Here is a 15,844-nt window from a genome sequence, read left to right as displayed (position 1 = left end):
AAGCTTTTTGGATTCAAGCTTTAGGGATTCATACGCATTTTGTACTATCAATCCAAATACCAAGCAAGACTCAAAGAAATATGCACAGACTTGGCTTTTTCCTGCGGTAATTACACAAAAACTCCCTCTGTCGCCTTCACCATGGCAACCATGCACGGAGAACCTGTAGACCTGTTGCCATCTCCCACGCAACAGACACGCTCACAACGTGCCATGAAAGAATTCTTACACGTAATGAAAGGAATCAACCAGGCAAACAGGTGTCAGTATTTTCCACTTACAGTATCTTTACTGACTCTGCTGCAAACCGGGTTTCTCAGCATCCCCTCGTTATTAGATACTGGCAGCCTTGTCACCATGGCAGCAAATTCCCAATCATTTTGCACACACACACACACACACACACACACACATACACGTGCAGTACAACACGTGTATGGCGCTTGGGTGGGTGGATCATCCTTGAGTCCATATCCATGAAGTCCAGCTAGGCAACAAGCCAGCTAAGAAATAACCAGTGAAGAAAATAACATGCAGACAATATCATTCATATTTAGCTCCTCCACACTGGGAGTGCATATATATACTCAGTCTGTCTGCGTGTGTGTGTGTGTGTGTGTGTATATATGTGTATATATATATATGTATGTGTGTATATACGTATGTGTATATATGTATATATATATATGTATGCCTGTGTGTGTGTATATATGCGTATCTATATATGTATATGTGTGTGTGTGTATATATGTGTATCTATATATATTTATGTGTGTGTGTATATGTATATATATATTTATATGTGTGTGTATATATGTATATGTATGTGTGTATATACGTATATATAGATATATATGTATATATGTATATGTATATGTGTGTGTATATATGTATGTGTGTATATATGTATATATGTGCATGTATATATGTGTATATATATGTGTGTATATATGTATGTATATATGTATGTATGTATGTAGGTATATGTATACATATGCATACTATATATGTGTATGTATATATTATGTGTGTGTATATATGTATGTATATACGTAAATATATATGTGTGTGTGTATATATGTATGTATATATGTATGTATGTAGGTATATGTATACAATATATGTATATATGTATATATGTATGTATATATGTGTATATATGTATATATCTGTGTATATATGTATGTATGCATGTAGGTATATGTATACATATGCATACTATATATGTATATATGTGTATATAAGTATATATGTGTATATATGTATATATATGTGTATGCATGTATATATGTAGGTATATATATACTTATGCATACTATTTATATATGTACGTATATATGTATATATAAGCAATGAGGATTGGCTAAGGTTTAGTAAAATTGTGTCTTCAGCCAATCAGAGAACTTGAGTGGGCGGGTGTTTAGAGCACATAAGCAATGAGGATTGGCTTAGTAAGGTTTAGTAAGATTGCGTTTTCAGCCAAATACTTACTTTTACTGGTAACTACTTACTTTTGTAGCGGAGTAACTCAGTTAGTAACTCTGTCATTTTTTTGGAGAAGTAATTAGTAACTAAAACTAATTACTAGCATGCCCAACACTGCTGAGAACGAGGTGTTTTTGAGGTGTTTAGGCCAACTATCGTCAAGAGAGCAGCGGCAACAGTAAACGTTTAAAACCAAACTTTCAAATGAGTTCTTACTAGATCTTAACGGAGTCTAGAAATACGACTACTAGAGTGAAGCGGCATAGATGATGTCATCTCTTTGCAAGTTAACGCCCTGAGACTTAAAAACAAAGGCCAGGCAGAGAATTAAGCATAAGAGATACAAAAGGTAAAGGTATCAGCACTTGGGGGGGGGGGGGGGGGCACAGTTTCTTTCTCTCCAATAAAAAGCACAACAACCTCTCGGTGTTGCTATGGCGACCTCCTCTTTTTTTTTTTTGCCTTCTTTTCAGTCGAGCTACCACTTATCCTTGCTGCCTTTCAGTCGGCAGGACATGTGGGTGTGTGTGTGTTCTTGTGTGTGTGTGTGTGTTGTTGTGTGTTGGCTTCAGCGTGAATCCAGCAAATGAAGGGGGAAGCCATTAGAGAGCCAAGTTGGACTTTTGCACACACACGTACACACACACATATACACACACACATAAATATGCACAAAAAAGATTAGCCCTAAAGCATGAAAAAAAAAAATGCTTTGTACTTTTTACCTTACTTGACTCACTTGTTGGGCTTTTAGAATTTGTATTTTCTGCTTCTCCTACTCCTTTTTTCTTTTCAGTGCATCCTTTCAGTACACATATTCATTTCTCAAAAAAAATAAAAAATAAAAAATAAAAAATAAAAAATAAAAAATAAAAAATAAAAAATAAAAAATAAAAAATAAAAAATAAAAAATAAAAAATAAAAAATAAAAAATAAAAAATAAAACAGCAGGTTGCGAGTGGAAATGCAGCATACGAGCGTGTTTCATTTCAGGCTTTCAGGCTAATTCTCCCAGGAAAAAAAAACAACAACCCAATCTCATTCTATGAAACACAATCACATGTACCAGCCACGCAGTACTCTGTTAGTAATTACCACCAAATGGAAGTATCATCCGACCAGAACACGTACTACAATACCTGCAATGGATCACACCACAAAAAAAAAAAAAAAAATGCTTTCATCCTCCGGAGTTCTTCCAAACAATACACAAACTGCATTTTCATACTTCATCATTTAATTAGCGCTCAAAGTGTTGAATAAAAAATTCATGCCCGCTAGCGGCTTTTCTCGGCTGCCTGCATCATTTGAACCGACGAAGACTCTGGTTGGTTGCCATCCAAATGGCTTCAAACCGTCTGAGCACGTTTGATAATGTTTATTGCGTGCATCAAATCAAACATTCATTTCATTTGGCTTTTTCGGTTTACTGCAACAATGAAATAAAAAAAAAAAAGGAAATTGCCTTTTTACTGCTCGTGCGAGTTTTATTGTATCTTTTACTGTAGCGGCTCGTTTCCGTTTAAATGCTTTAAAGGCGTCTGAGTGGCTCGCCGTTACCAACATTGAAGGATGTTTATGGTAGCTTTGCGTTGCAGACTTGCGGTTTCATATCTTTAGAAACAGGAAAATGTGATCATGTACATGCATGGACTTCCTGTTGTGTTATACGTATAGAAGCAAGACAGGAAGTAAGTTTTTCCAACTCTTGCAAAACATTTGAATTTGGTCATTCGGGTTCATGTGTTAGGGGCGAGCACGGCGGTCGAGTGGTTAGCGCACAGACCTCGCAGCTAGGAGACCAGGGTTCGATTCCACCCTCGGCCATCTCTGTGTGGAGTTTGCATGTTCTCCCCGTGCATGCGTGGGTTTTCTCCGGGTACTCCGGTTTCCTCCCACATTCCAAAAACATGCTAGGTTAATTAGCGACTCCAAATTGTCCATAGGTATGAATGTGAGTGTGAATGGTTGTTTGTCTATATGTGCTGGGACAGCTGTTGTGCATTGTTTGATTTCCTTACTCAATCCATTCCATAGTTTGATTCCACATAGCACTAGCATAACGTAGTCCTAGCATAGAAGTGTTTCAAATGTAGTTCTTCCCTGAGATCATATTTCTCCTCTCTTGTAGAGAAGTATTGGATGACATTTTTAGCTAATTGGTTATTTTTAGCCTTATGTATTATTTTAGCTGTTTGAAGATGAACTTGTATTTGTGATTTTAGAAATAAGGAGTTAGTATGTTCTCTGTAGGCGGCATTATGAATTATCCTTACTGACCTTTTTTTGCAGTACATTTAGCGAGTGAAGATTGTTTTTATATAGTTATTACCCCATATTTCCATTGTGTTAGATATGCTAACACAATGCTTATTCAGCTACACAAAAATAAACCAGTGTTTATGTAACATAAACACTTTTTTCATTTATAAGTCGCTCTGGAGTATAAGTTGCAGGAACAGCCAACCTATGAACCAGTTTTTGTGGATGCCGTATGACCATCAACTGCTTGTATTCTATAAGGTGATGCATGAATTAAGTATGTCCCATATATCTCCCATACTACACAATAGCATAACTCATTACTAGAACCCCAACCTAAGCCAACACACTGTACCACCGTGCAAGTATTTTTCCATCAGTGTGTCACACAGGGAAAGAGAAGAAGGGAGTGAGTGAGGCAAGCGAGATGAGAAGGACAGAAGCTCTGCTGCAGAGCCCAGCACCTCTCTCACATAGCAGGAGAGAAAGAGCGAGATAGAGAGAAAGAGCGAGAGACGGAGAGCGAGAGAGAGAGGAATCCTGTGCCAATGGTGTCTCCATCTCCAGTGCAGCAGGGATGTGATATTTCAAGAATCTTAATTGTGTGGCTGAGAGACAAGAAGAAGAGCCTCAGCACAGGAAGCGTTTGACGAGAAAAGGGTGGGGGGGGGGAAACAACAAGACCGAAGACTGAAGAGAGTGATTCCTCTTGCTCGGGTAAGGAAATGTGTTGATGGGATTATTTGCAGTACTCACTCGCTCACGGGGTACAAACGTCGCCGCGGATGCATGTACGCTCACACGGAGTCAATGGCTTAAAGATGGAGGCTTGTTGTTGGCCGTGGAGAAATAAAAGCTAAGTTTGTGCATACATGTGTCTGCAGCAACAGCCTGCATCATCATGCGTCTCTCGCTCTCTCTCGCTTGCTCTTTTTTTTTTTTTTTTTGCACAATCTGCATCCAGCTCCTCCATCTCTGTCAAAGCATCCCACACTCCTGCATGGGAATATCTCCATATTCCTTTCAGCTATTCGGATGTTTAGCTTTCTGGAGTTGAAGGAAGCAGACGGCACCGAGAGCAATATGATTTTATTTAATGATTAGCAATCTGCTCATGGAAAAGCATGATTTTCTATCACTTTTTTTTTTTTTTTCCTTACTGAAGTAGCAAAACAGCGATGCACTTTCAGTCGAAAACAGCACAAAGATGAGATATAAGGTTAAAAAGTGAAAACAGATCACTTTTACTGTAGATGTGCTTTTAGATGTATAAGAGATGGTCAGTGTATCCTGCATTAATCATTTTATACTTTACTAATCAGCTGTGTATTGAGTCTGAAAAATTCATAAGGTTATGCATGGTCATACGGCATCAACAAAACAGACTGTTACCATAAATAATACTATAGAGTTGTTGTTTTTACAAAATGTATACCGTAATTTCCGGATTATAAGTCGCACTTTTTTTCATAGGTTGGCTGTTCCTGCAACTTATACTCCAGAGCGACTTATAAATGAAAAAAAGTGTTTATGTTACATAAACACTGGACATCTTTTCTGTTCATGTTTATTTTTGTGTAGCTGAATATGGGAAATATGGAGTAATAACTATATAAAAGCAATCTTCACTCGCTAAATGTACTGCAAAAAAGGTCAGTAAGGATAATTCATAATGCCGCCTACAGATAACATACTAACTCCTTATTTCTAAAATACAAGTTCATCTTCAAACAGCTAAAATAATGCATAAGGCTAAAAATAACCAATTAGCTTGGTAACCAATTACCAATTGAAACACTTATATGCTAGGACTATGTTAAAAAAGCCATAGCATTTCAGTATGTGGAATCAAACTATGGGATGGATTGAGTAAGGAAATCAAACAATGCACAACGATGAGCCAATTCAAGAAACAATACAAGCAGTTGATGTTTGCTAAATACAAGGATGAAGAGTCTTGAACCAGTCATGATGTGCTATATATATCACTATATTGACACTTACTATGGTACCCATTATGGCATTGGATGCTCATATCACCGAGTACTTTGGTAAGTGACAAAAATTAAATTAAATTAACATTTTTTTAAAATTTAATTATTATTATTTTTAATTTAATTGTTTTTTAATTTAATTGTTTTTTTTTATTTAATTTTTTTTTAATTTAATTGTTTTTTTAATTTAATTGTTTTTTTTAATTTAATTATTTTTTTAAAATTTAATTGTTTTTTAAAATTAAATTATTATTTTTTTAAATTAAATAAAAAAATCTATTTTTTAATTAAATTATATTATATTATATAAAATTATATATAGGAAAGTATTGTGCGACTTATACTCCGAAGCGGCTTATAGTCCAGAAAATACTGTAAATGCCCTGTCTTTCGTTTTGTTTGCATTTAACATACTGTCCAGTTGGTGTGGGGCTGGATGAAGTTTAAAGCTGTGGTGAAATCCACAAATAAAAGCCTAATTGCAACCAAATTCAGCGTTTCAGTGTTTTCTCCGGGTACTCCGGTTTACTCCCACATTCCAAAAACTAAAGTGGAAGAATATACCTGCACATCTATAAATTCCTGGTGGTGTAATGGTACAGCTGCTACCTTGAAGCAGAACCATTCACACTCACATTCATACCTATGGACAATTTGGATTCGCTAATTAACCTAGCATGTTTTTGGAATGTGGGAGGAAACCGGAGTACCCGGAGAAAACGCACACACGCAAAGATGTCCGAGTTGAACTTGGGTCTCCTAGCTGTGTGGCCTGTGCAGTAACCACTCGTCCACCGTGCCCCTGTGATGCGGTGTATATTATATAATTATCACCTCTTTTGACAGTGCAGAATTATTATCTGCAGATTTTTTTAATGCAGATTGTGCAGGTGTTCCTAATGTTGTGGCTAGAGTACTGTAAGCCAATGCATGGTGTTGCCAGGTATGCTAATTCATGAGTACCATGATAGTAAACTTTCAGGGCCATGAAAAAGGGATGAAGACAAGAAGCCCGGCGATTCTTGCAGCGCTACACGACTTAAAAGCCGGTATAAGTTACAAAAAAGCGTTCATACGCACGCTTGAAGATCACGACTCTGAAGCCGACATTGTTGACGTTTGAGAGCAAAAGACAAAAACGGTAGGGGGCATCAAAAATTAAATGAGGAATGCATTATTGAGCAGGTTGCATGTGGAAAAAAGGATGAGTGCATGGAGATGAAAGTGAATGGTTGATGGAAAGGGGAAGGAGAACCTCTGGAGAAATGATCTGCTGCTGTGATGATATTGACTTAAAATGCGTCGTCACACAAACGCTCACTTTGCGTCGCTCGTTCAATCACCTGGAATGTTTAAATGTAGTTCTATGTCCAATAATTCGATATCCCGGCAAAAATATGGAGGTGGAGAGGCTGCATGCTGGGAGTGAATGGTGGAAAAGACGGTATAAAGGTCTTCAAAGTCGGCATCAACCATGTTTACCGTCTGTCGTCATGGGGAACGTGAGATGCAAAGATGTTTTTGCTACTAAAAAAATCTTATCTTATCTGATCGCAATAAACACAACTGAACACAAAATGCAGTTTTTTAAAATACATTATTTTTTCAGGGAGAAATAAATTGAAACGTGTGTGAGAAAAGTCTGGAAAAGGTTATAAAGCCAAACATGATTTCCTGGTTGCACCCCTGCTGTTGGTTGTATGATATGAAAAATGGAACCATAAACTCAAAACATAATTTAGTTACTTTTTCAAGAGAACATATATTAAGATAAGATAACCTAGCATGTCTTTATTAGTCCCACAAGGGGAAATTACATTTTTGACATGATACCCCGACAAGGTATTTGTCATGGCATACTTTGCAGGGTGTAAAATGAATATCGCTTTCAGAAACACGGCAGACATATTTGTTTGGGGTTTGACACTTGCTTCAAGCCAGAGATGATTGAGTGATTGATGCCCGATCCATTGGAGAATCCCTAATCTTAATCTGTGTATCTAGATGCATATCGGATAAATCACTAATTTACCACTAAATTGGAAATTTGCATCCATTCTTATAAAGAGATAAAAACATGTTTCTATGTGCGATTGCTATCAACGGTGGACAAATTCTGCTTAATCACAATTACATTTTTTGATTATTCAATTGACAGCCCTAATATATATATAACCACATGTGATTATATGTGATTAATCATGATTAATCACATATACCACAATATAATTTGTGTGATTGATCATGATTAATCACATACACACAAGATAAGCTGCACGATTAATCATGATTAATCACATATAATCGCAAGTTGATGTGTGGATAATTGCATGCGGCGGTATGTGATTAATCATGGTTAATCGCATATAAGCACAAGAATATTATGTGTGATTAATCGAGATTAATCACATATACACAAGCTGTTGTGTGTGATTAATGATGATTAATCACATATAATTACAAGTTTATATATGTGGTTAATCATGATTAATCACATATAATCACATGTGGCAATATGTGATTAATCATGATTAATCACATATACTCGTGCTGTGTGATAATCATGATTAACCGCATGCAATTAATCATGATTAATCTTACTTTTACATTGGGTTTAATTAAGTTGACTTTATCTATTGAAGTACTATAATAGGCTTGAATTTAGTTTTGAGATAAAGTTAGTACAAGTATGGTGTTTGAACAAATAAATATAGACCATACCAACATTTTGAAACTTGAAGAACTATACAAATAAAGACAATACACTGTCTTTATTTGCTGAGCAGTGCATGTGTGCCATCATATTTCAACCAGTGTAGTGTCTGTCGCTATAGTGGTAACCTTGTTTATTATCCCCCACGCCAAAGCAACATGAAAAAAACCCCCCAGTGCAGCCGCCAACTATCATCCATCAGAAGTTGTTACCTCAAGGTAGTTATGGCTGCTTACTCCTGTCCAGTGGTCTCCTGTCGGTACAACAAATGTGGCTTTGGTCAGCTGCTCCAACTTTGTTGCCTTTTCATACAGTTTGTGAAGTGTTGGTGACAGTTCTTTATAATGAGCCACATGTGGCTAACTGCTAGCCTACCAGTAAAGGAAAATCAACTCCATTTTTATTGCCATGTGCATGTTCATGTCTGTTTGAAGAGATTTCATCTTTGCATTGGTTCATCACCTACACGCTTCATAGAACAACGGCGAGCAGAGCGAGACCTCTTCTTTGTCATTTTGTCTAGCATATACACACAGCAAAAAAGCTTAGCTTGCTGAGTGGATGCAAAGTAACATAGTCGAAATTAAGAAATGCTGCAAACGTTTGACAGACATGAGGAATTTCCTGTGAGAAAATACACAAACACCAATTCAACAACTTTAGAGAGTGAAAGACGACATCTTAAAGGAAATATTGTAAATATCACTGTGGTATATTATTTATTCTTATTATTGTATATTATCATAACAGTGGTTTATTTGGTCTAAAAAAAATGTCATCAGTCCAGTAACTCTTTTTAAAAAGCAGAAATGTATGTATTGTGATATAATTTTCCCACCAGAAATTCCCACCATTTTTGTAACCATGACTTCAACTAGGATCTTTTTTTTTTTATTTCAAAACCGAAAATAATATCTTACCCATTCGAGTCAAGCAGCGCATTTTCTTCTTTAATTAACGTCAAATACACGGTGCTGCAAATATGCATGATATAATTCAAATGAAGGTATGAAAGACGCATTCATACACGAAGGACATTTTAATTAGTGGAAATGTAGGCAGCGGATAAATCAGTGAGGTGTACAATCGGTGTATACTGTACGGTATATCAAATGATGCACAGATTAGACCACAACTAATTAAAAGTAAGGGACGAGCAAGGATGGGTGTTTCTATGGCAACAATGCACGAGATCAGGGGTCTCAAACTCAATTTACTTGGGGGCCACTGGAGCTCGGGTCTGGGTGAGACTGGGCCGCATCAGGTTTTCCAAAAAAAAAAAAAAAAAAAAAACGCATTTATTAAAAACAAAAAATTTAAAAACTTCGCTTTGGTTCTAATTTTCTACAAGAAAAGCTCTGATAAAACATTCCACTGTTCTCAAATATCTTACTTTTTATTTTTCTACACAAAATAAGATGAAAAATAAATAAACAAATCAAGAATAAAGAAAATCAATCAATCAGTAATAAATAAATAAATATAATAATAAAACATCAAATAATAAAAACTTAAGAAACCACATATAGTTGGTGGGTAGACAAATTATTTTTTCAGATTAAAATGAACAAAGCATTATTAGAGCCCTGTAGACATGACAAAACACGACTATAGTCACATTTATACTCTTTTTATTTACAACATATTGCGCAACTGCAGGGTCTTGAGACACATGCTAACTCGCAAACTAGAGAGCTAGCGACCTAAACGGTAGCCTTCAAGTTATTTCCTTTAAACTTAAATAGCCAAAAACTTACCACTTCCACACGGATAGGGAGGATAACTATTAACAGTTATTTAACCTTTAACATGAACATGAATCAAACGTAATAATTTTTTTCTGGGTACATGATACCATACAGCATCCATATCAAACTTTACATTAAACTTTCATATCAAGGCGGGGGCCTCAAACTAGTGTCCTGCGGGCCACATTTGGCCCGCGGGCCGCGTGTTTGAGACCCCTGCCGTAGACTGTGGGCGAACATGCTTCTGGATGAATGGGCCAACATTCTTAAAGACGCGGTCCAAAGTCTTGTGGAAAGTTGGATCCCAATACGTAATATTATTATCAATATAACATTTAGGGTGGCACGGCGGTCGAGTGGTTAGCGCGCAGACCTCACAGCTAGGAGGACCATTTGTTCGATTCCACCTTCGGCCATCTCTGTGTGGTGTTTGCATGTTCTCCCTGTGCATGCGTGGGTTTTCTCCAGGTACGCCTCGGTTTTCATATGATTTGTTTTTTTGGGAAAATTATAGCTTAAAATATGTTTCGGATTTCTTATAAGTGGAATCTCAGTTTTCTAACGCCCTGGTTTTCATATGATTTGGTTTTTGGGGAAAATTATAGCCTAAAATATGTTTCCTTCAAGTTATTTCCTTTAAACTTAAATAGCCAAAAACTTACCACTTCCACACAGATAGGGAGGATAACTATTAACAGTTATTTAACCTTTAACATGAACATTAATCAAACGTAATATTTTTTTCCTGGGTACATGATACCATACAGCATCCATATCATTAAACATTAAAGTTTCATATCAAGACGGGGGCCTCAAACTAGTGTCCTGCGGGCCACATTTGGCCCACGGGCCGCATGTTTGAGACTAATCCTGCTTTTTTTTTTTTTTGCTAGCTGTATCATATTTCGCTAGGTAGTATCTACTTTGTATACTTTGCAAAAAAAAAAACAACAACAATAATAATTAGCATCACTACAAGAAGGTGTTTTTCTATCTAACTATTGATATTTGAAGGTAAATCTAATCCTGGTGAAAGCGAGTAATGAAATGTGATGTTATTGTTACTTTATACGATACGGCTGCGGCGAGGCTTTGTGACGGGTTCACAAGAAAAGCCACACTGTGTGTGTTTTTCGAAAAAAAAAGCGTTGTGTGAATTAAACGCATGATTAGCTTCAGCTATTTTCCATTTCTCAGATTCTCACTCTATTTCTTTCTCTTTTGTGTGTGTGTGTGTGTGACAAAGCAGTGAGCCAGAAGTCCTCCGTCCATCCGCCGCCGTCGCCGCCGCCGCCGCCGCCAGGATGTGAGATTGATGGCGTGACAACAAAAAGACCGTCATCATGCTCCACCGCTGCAATTAAAGTTGTTAGTAAAGGGAGGCGGCGTCACACAGCTGAGCTCCATCCCAAGAGACGACACATTTTTTTTAGATCGTTATCGACATGATAAAGCGTTTTTCCTTGGCTGAGGTTTCCCACACACCGGTGATGACAACGATGCGTTTGAGGCACACGCTAGCGTCTTCACGCACACCCTGACGGTCTCCATATCGCCCATCTATCACCAAAAACCTCCTCAGAAAGATTATGTTGATGCTATTGCGCTCGCAGTGTCTCCTGTGTGTGTTAGTCGGGGTCTTCACGCTCGGGGCGGCGGCCATGCTGCCCCAAGCTCTGCCATGGCACGTGCCCTGTCCGGAAAAATGCGTGTGTCACATCAAGCCGTGGTTCTCGCCCGACTCCGTGTACCACGAAGCTCCCACTGTGGACTGCAATGACCAGTTACTGACAAGTCCGCCATGGTTGTTGCCGCTAAACACGCACACTTTGCATCTCCAGGGCAACAATCTGTCCGTGTTGGACGCGGCGGCGTTGCACGGACTCCCCAACCTCACCGATCTCGACCTTTCGCAGAATCACTTCAATTGTGTCAGAGCGGTTACGCAAAACCTGGCTCTGTCGTCTCTGCTGTCGCTACACTTGGAGGAAAACCATCTCAGCCACCTTCCAGATGCCTCCTTCTCCTCGCTGCCGGCTTTGCAGGAGCTCTTTCTCAGCCATAACGACTTGAGCTCCATTTCGCCCGGAGCGTTCTCCGGTCTCGACTCCCTCCTGCGTCTGCACATGAACAACAACAAGCTCACCACAGTGGATCCCAAGTGGTTTGGAGATCTGCGGCACCTTCAAGTTCTAATGCTCGGAGGAAACCCTGTCGAGACACTTCCTGAGAAGGGGTTCTTAGCCTTGAGGTCCCTGCGTAGTCTGGTTCTCGGCGGTATGGGTTTACGAGGCTTGGCTGATAATGCTCTGGATGGCTTGGACGCTCTGGAGAGCCTGTCCTTCTATGACAATCTTCTCACTAAGGTTCCTACACAAGCTCTTCAGAGGGTAAAAGGACTGAAGTTTCTGGACTTAAACAAGAACCGTATAAAACTGATCGAAACAGGTGACTTTAAAGACATGGTCCATCTGAAGGAGCTCGGTTTGAACAACATGGAGGAGCTAATGTCCATCGAGAAGGCGTCACTGGAGAACCTCCCTGAGCTCACCAAACTGGAAATCACCAACAACCCTCGCCTGTCCTTCATTCACCCGCAGGCTTTCTATCACCTGAGCAGGCTCGAGAGCCTCATGTTGAACACCAACGCTCTCAGCGCTCTTCACCATCACGTCATGCTCTCCCTTCCGAAGCTCCAGGAGGTCAGCTTGCACTCCAACCCGCTTCGCTGCGACTGCCTCTTCCACTGGGCGGCGCAGGTTGCGTCCCACTCGGGAACATCTCGGGTTGTACGCTTCATTCAACCTCAAGCGACTTTGTGCTCGGAACCCCGGGAACTTAAGTCTCGTAAGGTGAGGGATGTGTCCTCCAGGGAGATGTCGGCCGTTTGCATCCCGACCATTCCCACCGCGTCCCTGCCCTCCAGCGTGGGCGTCAAAGAAGGAGGGAAGCTGCTTTTGCATTGCCGGGCTCTCGCGGATCCTCATCCTCAGCTTTACTGGGTCACTCCATCAGGGTTGAGACTCGGACCTGCGTCTGGCAACGCAACCGCCTCCAAACGCTACAACCTCTCACCTGAGGGGACTCTGGAGATCCGAAAGGTCACCTTGAAGGAAGCCGGCTTGTATACGTGTGTCGCTGAGAACGCTTTGGGCGCCGATACACGCAGCGTTACCGTCACCGTGCATGGCAAGGTGAACGCAAGAAAGAGAAGACTAGGTTCCAACTTCAAGGGTCGTTCGTTAATCACGGATTCTAAACTGGATTTGGTGGAAGTCGGCGGCCACTTCGCCGTCGTTTCCTGGCAAAATAAACGAAATTTCCCTTCCGCTCGTTTATCCTGGCAAGCCGTTAGCTCGGATGCGAGCGCTCCGGCGTTCACTACACGGATCCTGGCGGGCACGCGTAGCTTCAACGTGACGCACCTGCAAGCAGAGACGTTCTACAGAGTGTGTTTACATTTGGGAAGCGACGAAGGAGGCGGAGCTAAGCATGGCAGTCGGAGAAGTAAAGCGAGCAGGAAAACTCAGTGCGTCTCGTTCGGGACCGATAAGGCGGCGGAGACTCGGGGCGGCTTGCGGCTCAGCCCTGAGATGGCGTCCACCGCGGCTACGATGATCATGATACTCGTGCTGATGCTGATGCTGATGGTCGGACATGGCGGACATGGCGGACAGGGATGGGAAAACGGAAAGCACAACGGCGCTTTTTTCCAGGAAATGAAAAGTCATAAGGGACTTATCGTCGGAGGAAGCGATGAGAAGCGGAGCGAGAAACTATTATTCCATCACGATTGCTGAGCTCGTCAATAATAATCGATAATACACAATATGTGGCGAGTCGCAGTAGTATGGGAAAAGATTTGTATTTATTTTCTATAAAATATGTACAGCATCATTAACATTATTAAGGATACTTCAACTCCGACCGGGTGGATTTCAACAGACAAATGTTTAACGAGAAGCTTACATTTACATGTATTGAATGTTTCACGGACTTGAACCATCGCATACGCAAGATGAAACAAATGTCGATAAACCGAAAAGTAAAAAAAAAAAAAAAGCTGCTTGTTTTGTTCTCGTACGTTAAAGTGATGGATGCTTAGCACTCAGTATCTCGGACTGGATTGTAACACTTACTATCCGCTACTATTCGTACTGCTATACAAAACTTCCTCTTTCATCCTCCTCTATTTCGATGTGATTGTGTCAAATTCTATTTTCAGCTATTATAATAAAAAAAAATTTCATTTAATTGTTACTGATCTCGTTTATTACCATCGTGATGAGGCGGAGGCGAAGATTTTCTTATTGAAATATATCAGGTAGGTATGAATACTTGGAAAAAGTACTATACCAAATATAGTAGACATAAATACAGTAAATAAGACATTTAAGGGTTCAGAGTTGAGTTTTAGCTTGGCTTGGGTTATGGATGCAAATGTTTTTTTTAAATTAAGGATTATTGTGCCTGTTGCGAAATAATTCAAACCTGCAATAAAAGCCTTTTGTTCTGGCGATTATACCATAACATTACTGACACCTAGTGACCAGTGTACAAAACTACATATCATTTATCATTTATTTATTTCGCAACATTTATGCTTAAAAATGATTAGTTTAGGCAAAAAAAAGAGCATCAATATGCTTTTCTTTTAATAATAATAATAACCTGCATTCAATCATAAAATAGAATGATTTATGTATTAATATATTTTTATTAATATATTTTGTATTTTTTTTTTATACTATGATAGTGAAACAGGGAAATCGTGATGACGCGGAGGCGAAAGAACACACAGGCAGATTTTCTTATTAAAATATATCAGGTAGGTATGAATACTTGGAAAAAGTACTATACCAAATACAGTAGACATAAATACAGTAAATAAGACATTTAAGGGTTCAGAGTTGAGTTTTAGCTTGGCTCGGGTTATGGATGCAAACGTTTTTTTTAAATTAAGGATTATTGTGCCTGTTGCGAAATAATTCAAACCTGCAATAAAAGCCTTTTATTCTGGCGATTAAATCTTACTGTTACCATAACATTACTGACACCTAGTGACCAGTGTACAAAACTACATATTTATTTATTTAGCAACGTTTATGCTTTAAAATGCTTAATTTAGGCATAAAAATGGGCATCAATATGTTTTTCTTTTAATAATAATAACCTGCATTCAATCACAAAATAGTGTGATTTATGTATTAATATATTTTTACAAACTATGATAAACAGTGAAATTTGAAGTAAGATGTGGCAAGGGACTGTAAATGTTTGCATCTCTAGTGCCGCTATTATGTAAAATGGCTTTTTAATGCAGTTATAGCAGTAATGTGCGTCCCTAGAGTCTGTTTATGAGTATTAAATATAACAATTTATCATCCAGCAATCGCATTCGAAATTCCAGGCATTCATGCAGTTAGGATGAAAAAAAAACACCTCCTTCCTCAGAGAGAGGATGCAAACCCTGATCCGTTCCTAGCTCTACGAGCCTGGTCCGTGTTTATGCCCAAGGACAATTTTGTAGAAAAAAAAATGCAATAAAGCCTTGGAGCAAATCCTTATAATTTGGAAAAAAACCCTCAAAAACGGGTTAAAAAACAAAGCATCAGAAAAGTGGAATTTATTGACTTTTTTGG

The 15,844-nt window shown here is 38.9% G+C and overlaps 1 protein-coding gene across 2 annotated transcripts; it reads left to right on the top strand.

Moving 5' to 3' along the window:
- The first annotated feature begins 4,213 nt into the window (after positions 1 to 4,213).
- LOC131105938 (leucine-rich repeat neuronal protein 2) lies at positions 4,214 to 14,456 on the top strand. Of its 2 annotated transcripts, none has more exons than XM_078798670.1 (2): positions 4,214 to 4,464; positions 11,452 to 14,456. In XM_078798670.1, the coding sequence occupies exon 2, from the start codon at positions 11,792 to 11,794 to the stop codon at positions 14,000 to 14,002; it is 2,211 nt and encodes a 736-aa protein (XP_078654796.1). In that variant the 5' UTR covers positions 4,214 to 4,464; positions 11,452 to 11,791; the 3' UTR covers positions 14,003 to 14,456. The 2 variants fall into 2 exon arrangements, with proteins under 2 accessions (XP_078654796.1, XP_078654795.1); XM_078798669.1 differs by having other exon boundaries at positions 11,449 to 14,456.
- The last annotated feature ends 1,388 nt before the right edge of the window (positions 14,457 to 15,844 follow it).

The sequence above is a fragment of the Doryrhamphus excisus genome, linkage group LG18, assembly GCF_037039965.1.
Source record: "Doryrhamphus excisus strain RoL-2023G ecotype Guam linkage group LG18, RoL_Dexc_Guam_v1.1, whole genome shotgun sequence".
Taxonomy (NCBI): domain Eukaryota; kingdom Metazoa; phylum Chordata; class Actinopteri; order Syngnathiformes; family Syngnathidae; genus Doryrhamphus; species Doryrhamphus excisus.
Note: the sequence above shows the minus strand (reverse complement) of the source record. Positions and strands in the feature narration are given on the sequence as shown.

Bases quoted from the DNA above. Each gene is read 5' to 3' on its own strand.
- LOC131105938 (XM_078798670.1), top strand. From the start codon at position 11,792: ATGTTGATGCTATTGCGCTCGCAGTGTCTCCTGTGTGTGTTAGTCGGG.